Source organism: Mandrillus leucophaeus, unplaced genomic scaffold (genome assembly GCF_000951045.1).
Source record: "Mandrillus leucophaeus isolate KB7577 unplaced genomic scaffold, Mleu.le_1.0 Scaffold900, whole genome shotgun sequence".
In the NCBI taxonomy this organism is placed as follows: domain Eukaryota; kingdom Metazoa; phylum Chordata; class Mammalia; order Primates; family Cercopithecidae; genus Mandrillus; species Mandrillus leucophaeus.
Genome location: NW_012109809.1, coordinates 361645 through 378303, shown reverse-complemented (window position 1 = coordinate 378303; position 16659 = coordinate 361645). Strand labels below are relative to the sequence as shown.

The following is a 16659-nucleotide window of genomic DNA, read 5'->3' as shown; positions in this document are numbered from 1 at the left end:
GGGCTACTATAACAGAATATCATAAACTAGGTAGCTTATACATAACAGAAATTTATTGCTTACAGTTCTGGAGGCTGGAAATCCAAGATCAAAGTGTCAGCACATTTGCTGTCTGGTGAGGGCACACTTTTTATTTCGTGGATTGTGCCTTCTAGCTATATATTCTATGGTATAAGGGGAAAGGCAACTTTCTGGGGCCTCTTTTATAAGGGCAGTAATACCATTCATAAGTGCTCTCCCCTCAGGATCTCATCACCTCCCAAAGACCCCACTGTCTAAGACCATCTGATATTGTTTGGATTTGTGTCCCTGCCCAAATCTCATGTTGAATGGGAAGAGGGGCCTGGTGGAAGGTGATTGGATCATGGGGGTGGATTTCCCCTTTGCTAGTCTCATGATAGTGTGTGAATTCTCATGAGATCTGATGGTTTAAAAGTGTGTGGCTCTTCCTTCTTTGCTCTTTCTCCGTCTCTCCTGCTCCCCCATGATAAGACATGCTTGTTTCCCCTGAGCCTTCTGCTATAATTGTAAGTTTCCTGAGGGCTCCCATCCTTGCTTCCTGTTAAGCCTGAAGAACTGTAAGACAATTAAACCTCTTTTCTTCATAAATTACGCAGTCTCAGGTAGTTCTTTGTAACAGTGTGAGAATGGACTAATACACGATCACGTTGGTGATTAGATTTCAACATATGCATTTTTCAGGGAGACACAAACATTTAGACCATAGCATATCCTTTATCACAATTTGCTCATCTTTTCCCCGTTCACTCACCCTTTATATAAGACCAAGTTTATTTTAGTTCTGCTACTATGCAGTTGTGTAACTTTAGGCAAACTTGTCAACCCTCTGGGCCTGTTTTCCCATTTATAAATGTGAAGATTTCGGAATCTGAGGCTATAAATATACCTTGACCCTAGTACATGCTAATTCATTGACCTGAACAAATTACGCATTTTCTCTAAGACTCAGTGTCTTCATTTAAAAATGAAAACAATATTTAACTCATTGGGTTGTTGTGAGGATTATGTGAGGAAAATATATTCATAAAGTGCATAGCAGAGTGTTTGCACATCATACTTAATACAGTAGCTATTATTATTCTTGTTCCTGGGCTTGATATCTTGGAAACCTTTTTGATTTCTTCTTTCCCATGTCTAGATAATGGCCAAATCTTACCAGTTATTCCTTGGTAGTGTCTTGATAGTAACTTTCCCACTTACTACAGGGCACCATGCAGGATACTTTATGCATGTTGGTTTTCATCTTTACTATCATTTACATTGTAGGTGTTGATATTTCTGTTGGGGAAGCAGCTTCAGAAATTTAAATGACTTGCTCAAGGTCACCTGGCTAACAAATAGCCAGCAGGAGTTCAGACTAAGTCTGGCTACCTTTAAAATCAGCTTTGTTTCCACTATCCTGGGTTTTCTCATTAATTTTTTTCTTTTTGTTCCCACTGCTGTCAGTCAAATCAGTCTTTTCCAAACTTGTGCCTGTTGGCCTCTCTGCCTCATTTCTCCTGGTTTCATTTTATCCCATCCATGACCACCCGATTAACCTCCGTTGAACACCGGCCTCTACTTTCTTCGTGGGAGATGTTTAACAACACTCCATTACCCCTTGAAGGCATCTGGCATTTAAGGGCTCTCTCTCAAGCTTAATTTCTTATGTTCTAGCCAAAGAACTGTTTGCATGTTCCTTCAACATACAACACACTTTTTTGTGATTTTTTAAAAATATGTTTTTTCTACATAAATAAGTACAGCCCAGATTATCTCATTAGTGACATAAAAACTCTCCTGACTGGGTAAGCCTGTCGTTGTTACTATTGTTATTGTTTTGACACACACAACTATTTAGATAGGTCGTGTTACAGATTCATGATTTGGATGATACACATTAAATATGTGTCATTAGAGCTATTATGGGAGGCCTGTTTTCACACTTGGTATCGCTTCTCAGTGTCCTTGAGTTTAGCAGTTATTTGAATCTTGTATCTATCCTCTTGGCATCCCCTGTTGTTTTCAGAGGCATTGACATCTGTTATGGAAATCTACATGGTGGGTATAGAACTCAAAGATACCCATTGAAATATTATTTATAGAAGTAGAAACCTGAAAATGATAAAAGTCATATTTAAGAAAATAGGCGAGCCTATTATGAAGCCGTTAAAATAATCTTTGCAAGGAATTTTAAGCGCATGGGAAATGGCTTTTGATATGTTTACAACAAAACAATCAGGATAAGTAAGCAATAATAGCAGCAAACAACAAAAATCAGGATATAAATTACCATTTGTTAAGACCTCAAATATATAATATCAAGTATAGGAGGAAAAAACCCTCTCGATTGCAAGATTATTAGTATTTTTTTCTTTGCTTTGTTACAATTTCCTGTACTTTGCAAGTTTTTTGCTATGAAGGCATAACTTTTTAAAAAAAATCATACAACATAATATCATGACTTATAGCAAGTAAGGACGCAGGGATAATTCCCTATGTTCGTATGTTTGGGGGTCCCAAGATCATTCTTAGATTCAACAATTTGCTAGGAGGATACACAGGACTCAGCATGCAGTCCTACTGATGACTGATGTCTTACAGCAAAAGGATACGTTACATCAAATGATTAATTACAGCAAAATCCAGAGAAAACCAGGAGCAAGCTTTCAAGTGTCCTCTCTCAGTGGAGTTGCACCAGACTTGTTTAATTCCTCCAGCAATAGACTGTGACAACACATGTGAGATCTCATCTACTAGGGAAGCTTATTAGAGATTCAGTGCCTGAGGTTTTCACTGGGGGTTGATCATATACGTAGCCTTTGCCTACCATGCACCAAAAATCCAGACTCCCAAAAGGAAAGGAGATGTTAGCCACGTTGTACAAACCGTTGAGGCACAGTGAGCCCCTCTCATCAGGGGAAAATCCAGGTTCTCTGACACCAGCCAGGACCAATTTCGAGGAGGCCTTTCTTATGCTAGCAATCCCAGGCCTGCTATATTAACTCTTTTCTGCACATTCCTTGCTCCAAATGCTTCACATTTCCAGATGTCCTCACAGAATAAGTAACAGGAATACCAGGAATCTTCCTCCTTTTTGCCTGTCCTTCCATCACAAACACTGAATTTATTCCACTATGGTCTTAAAGTCTATGGCAATATAAGCACCTGCTTCCTCCCACCTATGCCTTTCTCAGGGCCAGAGAGGTGGTCTCCTGTGTAGGGCCAGCTGGTGAGGCTGGCGTGGAGCCAGGGGAGCATAATTAGCACACTAGTGCCAGCTTCTGGTGCCTGGATCCTCACTTTGTGATTTTCCTTTAGTTCCAACTACTTAAAAATCAATTAGATAGCAGTCATTAAACACAAGCAGCAACACATAACTAATTGTCCCAGGAACGTAATTCGTGCACACCCTGGGGCTCTGAGTATAGTTTAGCTTCCCTTCTGCAAGCAGAGCATGTCAACATACCTGTCCTGTGAGACATAGTCTAGAGCGATGACTTCATGCTCATCCTCTGTCTTCCTGGGGAGACTTCAAGACATGGACTTGCACGCTCATTTTCTAGTCCCACCTCTGTTGTTTGGGTCGATGATGTCACTTCTTCATGGTGGTCTTTGCCAGCACAGAACTGGGAGGTGAGTCAATGCAGTTGCTTGTTCCCACTTCCTGTCCTCCATCACTCATTGTTCATCCCCACCCACTACCGTCTCCCAGTACCTGCCTTGACACCTGTGTACCTAGCTAAGCTGCAGGTTCAGTCTAATAAGGAAGTTCATATTCTTCCTACTCCCTCTGGCCCTTTCCCCAGTCTGTATTCATTAGAATCTGAGACCCCTTTGCCATAAAACAAACAAACTTTTTGTTTTGATGGAGGCAAATCCCTGTATTTTACTCAATTTTACTGAGTGGAGAAAGCATTTCTGCTTATACTTGCTTGCTGTGTTCAGCCTTTACCCTTGATGCTCATAGTTATGTTCAAGTATGGCAGTCAATGGAATAAATAAGTTTATTATTATATGCAGGTGTTTACTTTGATTTTTCATTTCCACCTCCCATACTCTCTTTAGTAACTTATGTTGATGAAGATGAAAATGTAATACTTGAATTATCATCAAATAAAACATTCTTGGTCATGCTAAAGATTCCAGAGGAGTGTGTTGCTGAAGAGGAATTGCCTCACCTGCTCACCGAAAAGGTAATTCCATGTTATGTACTTGCCTGAGGAGTTATTGACATTAGAATATGAGTTCTGCTAGAATAATTGGCATAGAGCTATAGAGTAAGTAGCTTCAATTTTGGATTCTTTGTCTGGATTTTAGCAGAAAATGATGCTTATAAATATATTTTATGACCAAATACCACATGTTCTTACTTACAAGTGGGAGCTAAATGATGAGAACACGTGGGCACGAAGAGAGGAACAGACATTGGGGTCTACTTAAGGGTGGAGTGTGGAAAGAGGTAGAAGAACAGAAAAAAAAAAAAACTATTGGGTACTAGGTTTAGTACCTGGGTGACAAAATAAACTGTACAACAAACCACCGTGACACGAGTTTACCTATATAGCAAACCTGCACGTGTATTCTCCTGAGCCTAGAATAAAACTTTGTTAAAATATAAGTACATGTCTTTACTGTAGTGCAAAGCCAGAGGGAAGAGTCCTGGCCTCCAGCTTCATAAATGCTGGAGGACACTGTTCTTTTTACTCCCTCAAGCCCTATATTGAATTCAACCTGTGGTATTCACTGAGAGTCTGCGATGTGCTAGACAGCATGCCAAGTGCCAGGGCCACATTGTCTGTGCCTTCAGTGGTCTCACAGTCCAAGTACAGGAAGTGACTAAAAAGATAGTTTTATAACAGTGTGATATGTTCTAGTGTGTTTTACAATGGCAAAGGAGGGGCATCTGAGCTACCTGAGGTGGAGATGAAGGCACGAAAGGCCTCTTAAGTGAAGTGATGCTCAGGATTAGTTTTGAAATGAGATAGGAATGTTCTAAATAAAAAAGCCTGAGACATTGAAGGATCTGCGTAGTATGTACTGTGGCCTTCCCGTGCTTTGTGGTGACGGCTTGCAGAGATGAGGCTAAAAAGGAAGGCAGGGGTCAGGTCATGAAGGCTTTCCCACTCTTCGGTAAGGCACCAAAATATTTTAATCAGCAGATTGACACAGTTAGATTTTTCCTTTTAGCCTTTCTGTGTTTTGGTGGAGAACGCCAGGAGGAAGAGATCAGTTAGAAGGTGTTACAATAGTCCAGGTGAGAAACGAGGGAGGCTTGAACTAGGGCAGTGTCAGGAAAATAAGGAAGATTTGCGTGAGATTTAAGAGGTATTCTCGCTCAACAAGAGTCCGTGACTGATTGGTTGGTGGTGAGGAGAGCGTGACTCCAGGCTCTGGTTGAGTGATTGGGCAGATGGATGACGATGTCAGTCATGGCGTGAGAAACCCAGGAGAATGAACCCTCTGTGGAAGACGGAAGCTCTGCAGCCAGACCAGGAGGGTTGGGTGGAGCATCCCAGTCATCCTGTCAAAGACAGGGTGGTTCACAGCCAGACCCAGAAATTTTGATAAGAAAATCTGGGCAAGAACAGCCTGGCCTCCATTAGATTCTTCTCTGCCATTGCTAGGTTGAATGGAGTGAGTGCTATTTAACTTCCATTCGATTTGATTCCTACAAAAGCTCCTGAAGAGGCGATTCCATCGAGGTCACATCAGAGTCAGTTTCTGGGTACCCATGCATGAGATGTAATTGCTTCTTTTATCACAGGAGTTTGTATCCTGTGATGATTACTCCAGGTTTCTCTTCCTCCTTCTCTTCATTTATGTCTTTAAATTTTTTTAGGTTGTTTAAATTTATTCATTTTATTTTTATTTTTTATTTCCATAGGTTTTGGGGGACCAGGTGAAATTTGGTTACGTGAATAAGTTCCATAGTGGTGATTTCTGAGATTTTGGTGCACCTATTACCTGAGCAGTGTACACTGTACCCAATTTGTAGTCTTTTATCCCTCACCCCCGCCACCCTTTCCTTCGAGTCCCGGAAGTCTCTTCATTTATGTCTTATCTTCAGCTCCCTTTTCTCCTTTCCTTCCACCTGCTTCCTGGGGCAAGTTGTTGAGTGAGAAGCTTCTTGCTACTTTCCTCTTGGCTGCTTTTTTAATGGAGAGGTTTTGCATTTGCTGAGCAGAAATAAGAGGAGTCAGCATCCACATGTGTCACCTGTTGCAGAGTGGACTGTCTATTTCAAAGGTGAATGAAGGAGGGGCCTGCCCCTCCACACCTGTGGGCGCTTCTCGTTAGGTGGATTGAGAGACTTGAGAAAAGAAATGAGACACAGAAACAAAGTATAGAGAAAGAAAAGGTGGGCCCAGGGGACCAAGCTCAGCACACAGAGGACCTGCGCTGGCACGGGTCTCTGAGTTCCCTCAGTATTTATTGATCATTATCTTTACCATCTTAGAAAAGGGGAAGTGGGAGGACAATAGGATTATAGTAGGGAGAAGGTCAGCAGTAAGACATATAAATAAAGATCTCTGTGACATGAATAAGTTTAAGGAAAAGTGCTGTGCCTTGATATGCATATGTAAACATCTCTATAAACCTTTTTAGTGCACAAAGAGAAGCATTGCCGCTAGCAAGTCCCAGCTTCAGCCCTAAAGGTGGTTTTCTCCTATCTCAGTAAATAGAACATACAATCAGGTTTTACACCAAGCCGTTCCATTGCTCAGGGACTTGCCCAGGGACAGGCAGGAGACAGATGCCTTTCTCTATCTCAACTGCCAAGAGGCCTTCTTTCCTCTTTTACTAATTCCTCAGCACAGACCCTTCACGGGTGTCAGGCTGGGGGACGATCAGGTCTTTCCCTTCCCACAATGCCATATTTCAGACTATCACATGGGGAGAAACCTTGGACAACACCTCGCTTTCCTAAGCAGAGGTCCCTGTGACCTTTGGCAGTGTACCCGTCCCTGGGTACTTGAGATTAAGAGAATGGTGATGACTTTTAACAAGCATACTGCCTTCAGGCACTTGTTTAACAAAGCACACCCTGCACAGCCCTAAATCCATTAAACCTTGAGTCACCACAGCACCTGTCTCTTGCAAGGACAGGGTTGGGGGTAGGGTTACAGATTAACAGCATCTCAAATACAGAACAAAATGGAGTCTCTTATGTCTACTTCTTTCTATATAGACACAGTAACAGTCTGATTTCTCTCTTCTCCCCACATAAATGAATGTTCATTTTTCATCTTACAACCGTATCTCTTGCACGGAGTCAGACACGAGGAAATTCTCCGGGTATTTTGGGCTCATCAGTAGGTAGTGGCAAAGGAACAGGGACTGACATTGATGCCTGCAGTGGGTCCACAGATTTCTTTGAGCCAGTTTCTTCTCTGATAAGTAGAAATCAGTGCACTTTCTCTGTTTAACTCAGGTGCAAATGAGATTACATAAAAATAACTTGAGAAACATTTTAAAAGAATTATATTGGGCCGGGCGCGGTGGCTCATGCCTGTAATCCCAGCACTTTGGGAGGCTAAGGCGGGTAGATTACGAGATCAGGAGATTGAGACCATCCTGCCTAACACAGTGAAACCCCGGTTCTACTAAAACTACAAAAAATTAGCCAGGCGTGGTGGTGGGCACCTGTAGTCCCAGCTACTTGGGAGGCTGAGGCAGGAGAATGGCATGAACCCGGGAGGTGGAGCTTGCAGTGAGCCCAGATCGCGCCATTGCACTCCAGCCTGGGCAACAGAGACTCAGTCTCAAAAAAAAAAGAATTATCTTATTTACACATGATCAAAGTAAGGCATAGTGAAGTGACAGATTCCTGCCCTTCATTCCCCAACCAAATATGCTCAGGAACAAAAATTAGCACCTAAAGGTATTCCTGTCTTCTTGTCAGGTCAAGAACTCCTTTCTTCCATTAGGTCAACTTCCAGAAGTTTATGGATATAAAAGGTAAATGGAAGTGAGTATTTGTGGAGGAAAAACTATTTTTTTCTCTATACCCACATTCAATGCAGAACACTTCTGTGGCCACTTGTGTTTTTTTTTTCCACACCAACCAATTATCTGCCACCAGCTGTGTGTCCTACAATCCAGTTCAATTCTGACATGATCTGCCTGGAGTTAGTGCAGACCCCACAGTTTAAGGGTTCAGCCCCACAAAACTTCCCTCACTTAACATGCCAGTTACAAGTCTAGGTTGTCACTTGTGCTTCTGACCAACCAGCTGCAAATCCGAGGTTTCTAAAACCCCTGCCTTGGGTTTGATCATTTGCTAGAATGGCTCACAGAGCTCAGGGAAGCATTACATTTATGGGTACACTGTAGAGAATAGAGCATATCAAAAGCCAGATGAAGAGGTACATAGGATGGACATGTGGGACGGAACGTGGGTATCCATGTCCTTTCAAGTGTGCCACCCTCCCTGTAAATGTGGTCAGCCACCTGGGAGCTCTCCAAACTCTGTCTTTTAGGGATTTTTATGGAGATTTCATCACATAGGCATGATGGATTATTATGCATTATTATGCTGGAGAGAACTTGCTCTCCAGCCTCTCTCCCCTCTGGAGGATGGGGGTGGAGGTGGGGCCAAAAGCTTCAGATTTCTTCCTCTTCTTCTTTTTTTTTTCTCGAGACCGTTTTCACTATATTGCGTGGGCTGATATCAAGCTCCTGGCTTCAAGTGATTCTCCCTGCTAGTCTCCCGAGTAGCTGGGATTACAGGCATGCACCATCCCACTCCACCACACTGGCTGAAAGTTCCAAGCTTCTAGCTGTGGCATAGTCTTTCTGATGATCAGCTCCCATCCAGCAGCCCACCAAGAGTCGCCTCATCAGAAATAAAGACACTCCTATAACCCAGGAAACTGCAAGAGATTTAGGAGCAGGTCTGTGTCAGGAGCTGGGGTAAAGATCAAATGTTAGAGTAAAAGATGTACCCGGCACCCCTGTCACTCAGGAAGTAACAAGGGTTTTAGGAATTCTGTGCCAGGAACTGGGGCAGAGACTAAACGTATATGTATTTTTATTATATCACAGTATTGGAACTTTATGCCCTTTCCCTTGGCTTTTCTAAACACAGGCCCTGCCATGTGTCATTGCCACAGTTTTTTCCTCTCAGGGTTGGGGCTGTTACTCTGCTTAAGCCAGCGTGTTAGTTACATGCGAACCAGCACACCTTGTGCATGGGTTAGGAGCTAATGATGGCACCTCTCTTATTCTGGAAGCTAGTCTCTAATTAGCCATCGCATCAGACTCAGCTAATCAACTCGCTGAGCTCCTTGCTCAGTTTGCACCAAGCCCCGTAGACATTGTGTGGGAGACACCAGACTAAGGGTTGAGGAACCTCCCTATTTCACTTCTTTGGGCCCAAAGTGGACAATGTGACTAACAGCTCCCCAAATATAAATATGTCCTAAGTACAGCAGAGGAGCATGATCAAAAAGAATCTTTAAGTGAACACAAAAAGTGATGTAGTCTACCACTCCATATGTTACCTTAAAATTTTAACTTAAAAATTTTGCTGAAAGCCCTTATGTGCAAAACACTGTGCTGGGCCCTAGAGATTAATAAAGGAAGGGAGGGAAGGAGGAAGCAGAGAAGACTGGAAGGAAGGATAGATATCACCCCTGCCATAGGAAGCTCAGTCCAAAAGGAAGAGAGAGACGTGAGTGCTTGACATTGGTGCTTGAAAAGATCCTCCTCTACGGCATCCTCATTCTCCTCCCCATCACAGCATTCCTGTGAAAGCTGCTTTCCTACTTCCTGAGTTTTTTAAATGGCTGTCAGCTTATCGGCAACATCCTGTGCACTGGGACTTAAGAGCTGTACAACGACCCAGTCATTTTCTTCTTCAGGAGACAGTTTCCTTCGTTGTATCTATATCCATTTCATCTTCACTGGGTAGTGTGGTAACATGGGAAGAAGCTGGTTTTTAGTGTTCATAACACGTAGGATTGAATGTTGGCTTCTCCATTTACTAGCAGAGTGACCTGGGACAGGTTTTCTTCATCTCATGGAATGGAGTGCTGTTTTATTTTCCAGTAAAAAGGGGAGATATGTTTTAATGCCTGTTATGCTAGGTTTTTATAAAGATCACGACCATAATGACAAGATTAGAAGAGCAGAAATAGCAGGCACTCTCATCTTTTGTTCTCTCTTTGAGAGATGGGTTGTACATGTTGAATTAAATGGGAGTGTATTGTGGAAGTGCAGCGTCCTTGACATTCCATTCAGAGTTGAGGGGAAGCAAGGTGAACTCTCCCTAGGGCACTGCTATTTTTGTATGTTTGACTGCTTGTTATTGAATAAAGTAATAGGTCATTAAGCCATAATGGCGGTAGCTGGGGATGGCACATGTTCCTGAGTACTACTAGTTTAGGATTCAGACCTCTGAAACACAACTACTCAATGCCTGGAAAAAGATGTGTGTAACATAATATCACCAACTAGTATCCAGAATATAAAACTAACCACTTCAGCTAGATGAGAAAAAGATAGATAAGCCAAGGGAAAGAAAGGAAATGAGTGAGAAGTTCAGAGATGAGAAGTCCCAGAGTTAATAAACATATGAAAAGATGTTCAACCTCACTAGTAAGTGAGGTGGTACAGATTAAAATAACGTGAAGCACTATTTTATACTCCTCAGAGTGGAAAAAATTTAAGTTTGGTAACACTAAGTGCTGGTAAGGATGTGGCAAATGGATATGTATACATTGCTAGGAGGCATGGGAAAGGGAGAGCAATTTTGTGAAGTTGGAGATGAACCTACCCTTGAACCCAACAATTCCTTTTCTTGGCATATGCCCATTGGAAACTCCTGCGTGCCCAAGAAGAGATACACAGAGAAATTAAGGATGATTGCTTCAGCATAGGTTGTAATAGGGGGAAATTGGTAATAGTGCATGTGATCATCAGTAGGGGAATGGATAAGCTGGTATACTCATTTAAACGAATCTATGCAGGAGTTAGGTAAATGCCTTTTATTGAGATTTATTTTATGAATAAATCTTAAATGTAATTTTGGTGAAAAAAAGCAAGGTTTAGAAGATTTTGTAGAATATGGTGCCTTTTGTTTGAATAAAAACACAAATTATATTTTGTTATGATTACATAAATAAGTAGCAATTTGTTAAAATATGCAAGGAAAGGATGCATGCCAGCTTCAGAATGATGGTTAGTACTAAGGAAGAGAGAGAGGAGGAGCTGAATGGTATGTAGGGGTCATTTTAGCTTTATTTTGTTTCTTAAATTAAAGGGCCAAACCCAATATAGCAAACTGTGAAGACACGAAAGCTAGGTAGTGGAAACACAGGTGTCATTATTTTTTATGATGCTTGCAATATTTCATGCATAAAATAAAGCCTCCATATTTTTGCAATTCCCCTGTTTGTCTCTTTGTCCAGGGGATGTGCTAGACCCGTGGCTTAGCATGGCTGTTTGTCTTTATGCTGAAGCTCTGGAGAAGGGAGAAAGAAGCCCTGGCTAAGCAATGTCCCAGGTGCTAAGTGGTCTGTGCTGCTGCTGTCCAGCAGCCTTTTTGGGGTCTTCTCTCCTTCCCATGGTCTGTGAGGTCTGTGTGGGCTCCAGCTGCTGACATTCTCACCACCAAGGCCACAGGGTGCCAGTGCAACTTCCGAGAGAAGCTGAGTCATTTGGTCCTTATAAATGTGGTTCTTTTGAAGTAGCGTTAACTTGAGTTTTGGTTTATGGTAGGCTCAAACCTTCCTATTTCTTGATCCAGAGCTTCCAGATAAGTTGATTCCAGTCTAGAATGGAATCTCCTCTGCCATAGAAGTAGTTGTGCTTTGTCAGGTGTTGTGTAATATAATCTGTCAGTAATGTGTGTGGTTTAATTTGCTTCTGTTTGTTTTAGCTCACTGATGTGTACAGTACATCGCCCTCTCTGAGTCGTTATTTTACTTCAGTTGAAATAGTGGACTTCAGGTAAGAGTGTGGAACATTACATTTTGCTCTCTTTCTCTGGAAAGAGATCCCCCCCACCCCACCCTTCATCATTTACCTAGCAGGGCTTCCCAGAGCCTCAGAGCATGAAGGGAACCCATAATAGAATCACAGAAATCACAGACTGTCAGTGCTGGGAAGGTCTTTTACACCAACAGGCTCGACTCCCTTATTTTACAAATGAGAAAAAAGAAGACCAGATTAATGGTATGATTCGACCAGGGTCACACAGAATAGAGGAAAAGCCAGTCCCAGGTAAACGATTCCTGTTCAACAATGAATGCTCAAATAAGCTAAGGGTAGAAGTAGAAATAGATCTCAGGTAATGCTGTGATATGAGTGATATAATCTATGTATAGGTGTATAGGCATTTGCTTCTGAGGAGCACAAGTAATACAGGAGTATATTCTCCTTGTTTAGTATTAAAGATGTAAAGAGGGGCTGGGTGTTGTGGCTTATGCCTGTAATCCCAGCAGTTTGGGAGGCCAAGGCGGCCAGATCACTTGAGGTCAGGAGTTCAAGACTAGCCTGGTCAACGTGGTGAAACCCTTCTACTAAAAATACAAAAATTAGCCAGGTGTGGTGGTGGGTGCCTGTAATCCCAGGTACTCGGGAGGCTGAGGCAGGAGAATCTCTTGAATTTGAGAGGGGAGGTTGCAGTGAGCTGAGATTGCGCCAGAGCACTCCAGCCTGAGTGACAGAGCCAGACTCTGTCAAAAAAAAAAATAAATAAAGAAGAAGAAGAAGAAGACATAAAGAGGTATGCACAGGAAAAGCCTACCTTCTGCCTCCTTTCTTCTCCACTGCTACTACCAATAACTAATGCCATTCCCTTCCATGGAGTTAATAGCTGTCAAGAGTTGAGTGTAATTACTTCTGTTCATGTATCTATTATAGGCACCACAGATACCACACACACATAGGATATACACACCCATATGTATTTTTTATTTTTTTAATTTCCTCCTCATCTTTAATGTTCTTGAGATGTAGGCATTAGGATATATGTGTGTGAAGTCAGTTTATTATCCTTTTACATCATTGGGACTATTGGAGATGACTTAAAATTTACATCAAAGCTTCATTATCCATGATGCCTGAGATGTCTCTGGAATATGACCATCAAAAGTTGTATTATATTAAGGGTCCCCTTTCAAACTATAAGTTCTCCAAACCCTAATATTAGCAGACCTGGGAGGGGAGGCACATAAAGCAGGTGGTAGGTAGCACTATGGTGTGGGGCCAAACAGACCTGAAGCCTACAGATACATATGGTGCAGGCTGCCTTTGATCTCCTTCTTTAAAGACTCCCAACGGGCTGGGCATGGTGGCTCCGGCCTGTAATCCCAGACCTTTGGGAGGCCGAGGCAGGCAGATCACAAGGTCAGGAGATTGAGACCATCTTGGCCAACATAGTGAAACCCCGTCTCTACTAAAAATACAAAAATTAGCTGGGCATGATGGCGCGTGCCTGTAACCTCAGCTAGTCAGGAGGCTGAAGCGGGAGAATCGCTTGAACCAGGGAGTCAGAGGTTGCAGTGAGTCGAGATCGCACCACTGCACTCCAGCCTGTGACACAGAGAGACTCAAACAAAACAAAACAAACCCAAAGTACATGATACTTATGGTGACATCTCCTCACTTTGTTTCAAGAAGTCCAGGCAGGGGTTCTAAAGTATTGAATTGAGGAAGAAAAGCCATTGCTTCCCAAAAGGTGCTGCTGCACATGGGTGGAAGGCGGCTAAATCCTTGGCACATGCATTTGTGTTTACAGGGGCATCATGACCTCAGCCCTGGACTAGCCCGACTAGAACCTAGAAAAATGCCCTTTGGCTTATTGGCTGCTAGACTCACTCCAGTGGTGGGCAGCTGGGGGAAAGGCCCTGAAAATTGCTCTTTTCTCAGAATTCAGCCTTACATAAATTTACCCTGTGACCTGCCATGGGGGATTAGGATGGGCTGGCCAGGCCAAGCTAGGTGGCCTGATTTTCCCATTCAGCTTCTGACCTGGTCTTCTGAAGGTCAGACTCTGGCCCTCTCCATTAGCCAGCCCAAGTCCTGCCCCTGGGAATGCAGGGTGGCTGGCTGTGTAGGTGTTGATCCTCATTAGCGATAATTAGAGGGCAGAGCTCAGGGAACAAGTTATGACACCTGCAAACTAGAGTAGCTGGATTGCAGTTTGAAAGTGCATTTTTTGGCTTTCCTGTAGGGCATCCTTGAAACTATGAGTTTCTTGAGAGTCCTGACTCTCCATTATTCATCTGATCTGCAGGACCTGGCACATCTCCCAGCCGTAGCAGAGTTTATAAACTCAATTGTCAGCCACCGTGTAAGATCCAAGAATAGCGGCCTGTGTGACCTGTGGCCAGAAGAGGGAGCTCTTTGCCTGTCCTTAGCAGGGGCAGTGGCCTGATTCACACTAATGGGCCTGGTGCATCTGCAAAACTTCCCCAAGGTCATAGTCTCCGATGTGGCCTTCTGCTCGTTATTTTATTGCTGGTTCTTAATCTGGCCCATCTTGAACCAAAGTAATAGGATAACTACGAATAAACTAAATGTTGAAGTAGCATTTAAAGAGTAGCATTAGACACTAATTAATGGAGGGTAGCCCTTGATTATTTTTATTTTGGAAATAGGAAAAAATGTTCTAGGAAGATGAAAATTCCCTTTCCTTAGGTCCCATTACTGAGAGTTACAGGGCTTGGTTATCTTGCCCTAGGGGCCTCTGGAAATGGGACAGAAAAGTTTCTCACTTTGGGGACAAACCAGGGAAGCCTGATTTGTTGCTGATACACAGGGTGGTCTCTGTCAACATTCAGAAGTTCTGGACCCAGCCAATGGTAGGAAGCTTTGACTGTGCCTTAAACATTTTCATAGGTCAAATAAAGAACTGATTAAACTAAAGATCCCTGGCACACCTTTGTGGGGGCAATGCTGAGAACATGAAGAAGGAATGTGTGTGGAGAAAAGGGGAGGCTTCCCTGGCTTGCCTCCAGGGATGAAGGCTGGGGTTGGAACAGATGATGGGCGAAGCTTGGGATCTTCTCAGCATCTTGACCGGAGATGGGCTGCACCTCTCCCTCTGATGGCCTCTCCCAGTGGATTCCTAGAGGATGGGTACTAGGTGGAAGGAGGAGGTTAGGATCACCTCAACTTTTTGTGATGAATCTATGGAAAAGGATTCTTACAGGACACTATGTTCTTCCAGGACAGAACATTCTTTGCTATTTTGTACTGGAAGAACATGCAAAACTTTAAAAAAAGTTATTGCTTAAGTTCATTTCTTGAGTTGTAGTGTGATGCTGTCTATGCTTTAATGTCTCTGGTTTGCCTTTCAGTGGTGAAAATGCCACAGTAACCTACCACCTGCAGTTTGGGGTTCCATCAGATGATGAAAATATTATGAAGTATATGATGAGTGAGGAGTTGGTGCTGGGCATTTTGCTACAGGATTTCCATGATGAGAACATACCTGGTTGTGAGAGTCTGGGGCTTGATCCAGCATCCCTCTTGCTCTCTGGTAAGTAGAGCAAGTAAAGAAGTCAGAGTTGTGATGATAAACAGGTGAACCAGATTGGAGGTGACTCAAACCAATTGAGTCAGATTGGTTTGGTTCGATTTGGGAACTTTGGTGACTTGGTACTGTGTCAGACTCTTCATTTCTTCACTCGTCCCCTCAGCGCATGGTGTTGCTGTGAGGTGATGCTCCCCTCTCTGTGGAGGCTACACAGTCCGTGCCCTCCATAATTACACAGCGTAGTTGGGGAACAGTTATGGAAAAGATAATTCAACCATAAAGATGAACATTGCTACTGTTTCCTCATGCAGTTCACCCACATTCTAAGCCCTGTATCCTACTTTACAACGTGATTAGCAAACTTTATGGAGACACTGGTTTCCCAAGAGAAGTAAGAATTGAAGAATTTGAAATAAGTGATACAGCTAAATTGTTCAGAGTATCTTAATATGGGGAACCTATTTCTTTTTCTGTTGAAGGCCACTGAGACCATTAAGAAATTAATAGGGACAAGTTTATTCCTTTCCTTAGAAAATTATGACAAATTTACTCGTCAACTGTTAAAATTAAGAACAGAACAAGGAAATAGATATGTTGTTTAATAAATGTAACAAACACCCCATTTATCGGAATATGAGAACTTTTAACCCTTGGAACAAAACCTGGCAGAAAGGAAGGTCAGAAGGCCAAATGGCTTCAGGCCCTCAAAATGTCCTTCCATTGCTTTGTAGTGAAGCTCTGGCCTTTGCTGCTGATCTCAGTTTCTGATACCTGGCTCGGAGGCTTGTTTGCTCTTATTTAGCCCATAATGCCAACAATCTTGAATATTTTATGTTCTCATCCACAGTCCATCAGAATCACTTTCTCCACTTTAGTAGGTTCTCAGTAAATACTAGTTGAATGAATGAAAGGCAAATTAGAAGTAGTTGTGGTTGGCAGCAGGTGCATTAACGGTCTAGAATCATAAGCATGGAACAGGGGGTTAAAAGCACACGTGTTAGTGCATAGTACCAGACAAGGTGTTTATTATGATGACACTGTTTCTTGAGGATGAGAGACAAGAGTAATGTTGGCCTAAGAAGGCAGAACGTTATGTAAAACAGTTCTTAAGAATGCCATTCAGAAGGCCAAATTTAGCTCACTGGAAATGTCTCATAAATGGAGATCCT

General features: G+C 42.7%; 1 protein-coding gene across 1 annotated transcript in view; it reads left to right on the top strand.

Moving 5' to 3' along the window:
- LOC105531737 (chromosome unknown open reading frame, human C3orf52) overlaps positions 1 to 16659 on the top strand; it is a 32718-nt gene that overhangs the window by 12116 nt on the left and 3943 nt on the right. The window contains exons 3-5 of the mRNA XM_011969716.1: positions 4069 to 4196; positions 11885 to 11955; positions 15312 to 15493. Of these exons, the coding sequence (XP_011825106.1) occupies positions 4069 to 4196; positions 11885 to 11955; positions 15312 to 15493 (381 nt within the window). The remainder of the gene's footprint in view (positions 1 to 4068; positions 4197 to 11884; positions 11956 to 15311; positions 15494 to 16659) is intronic.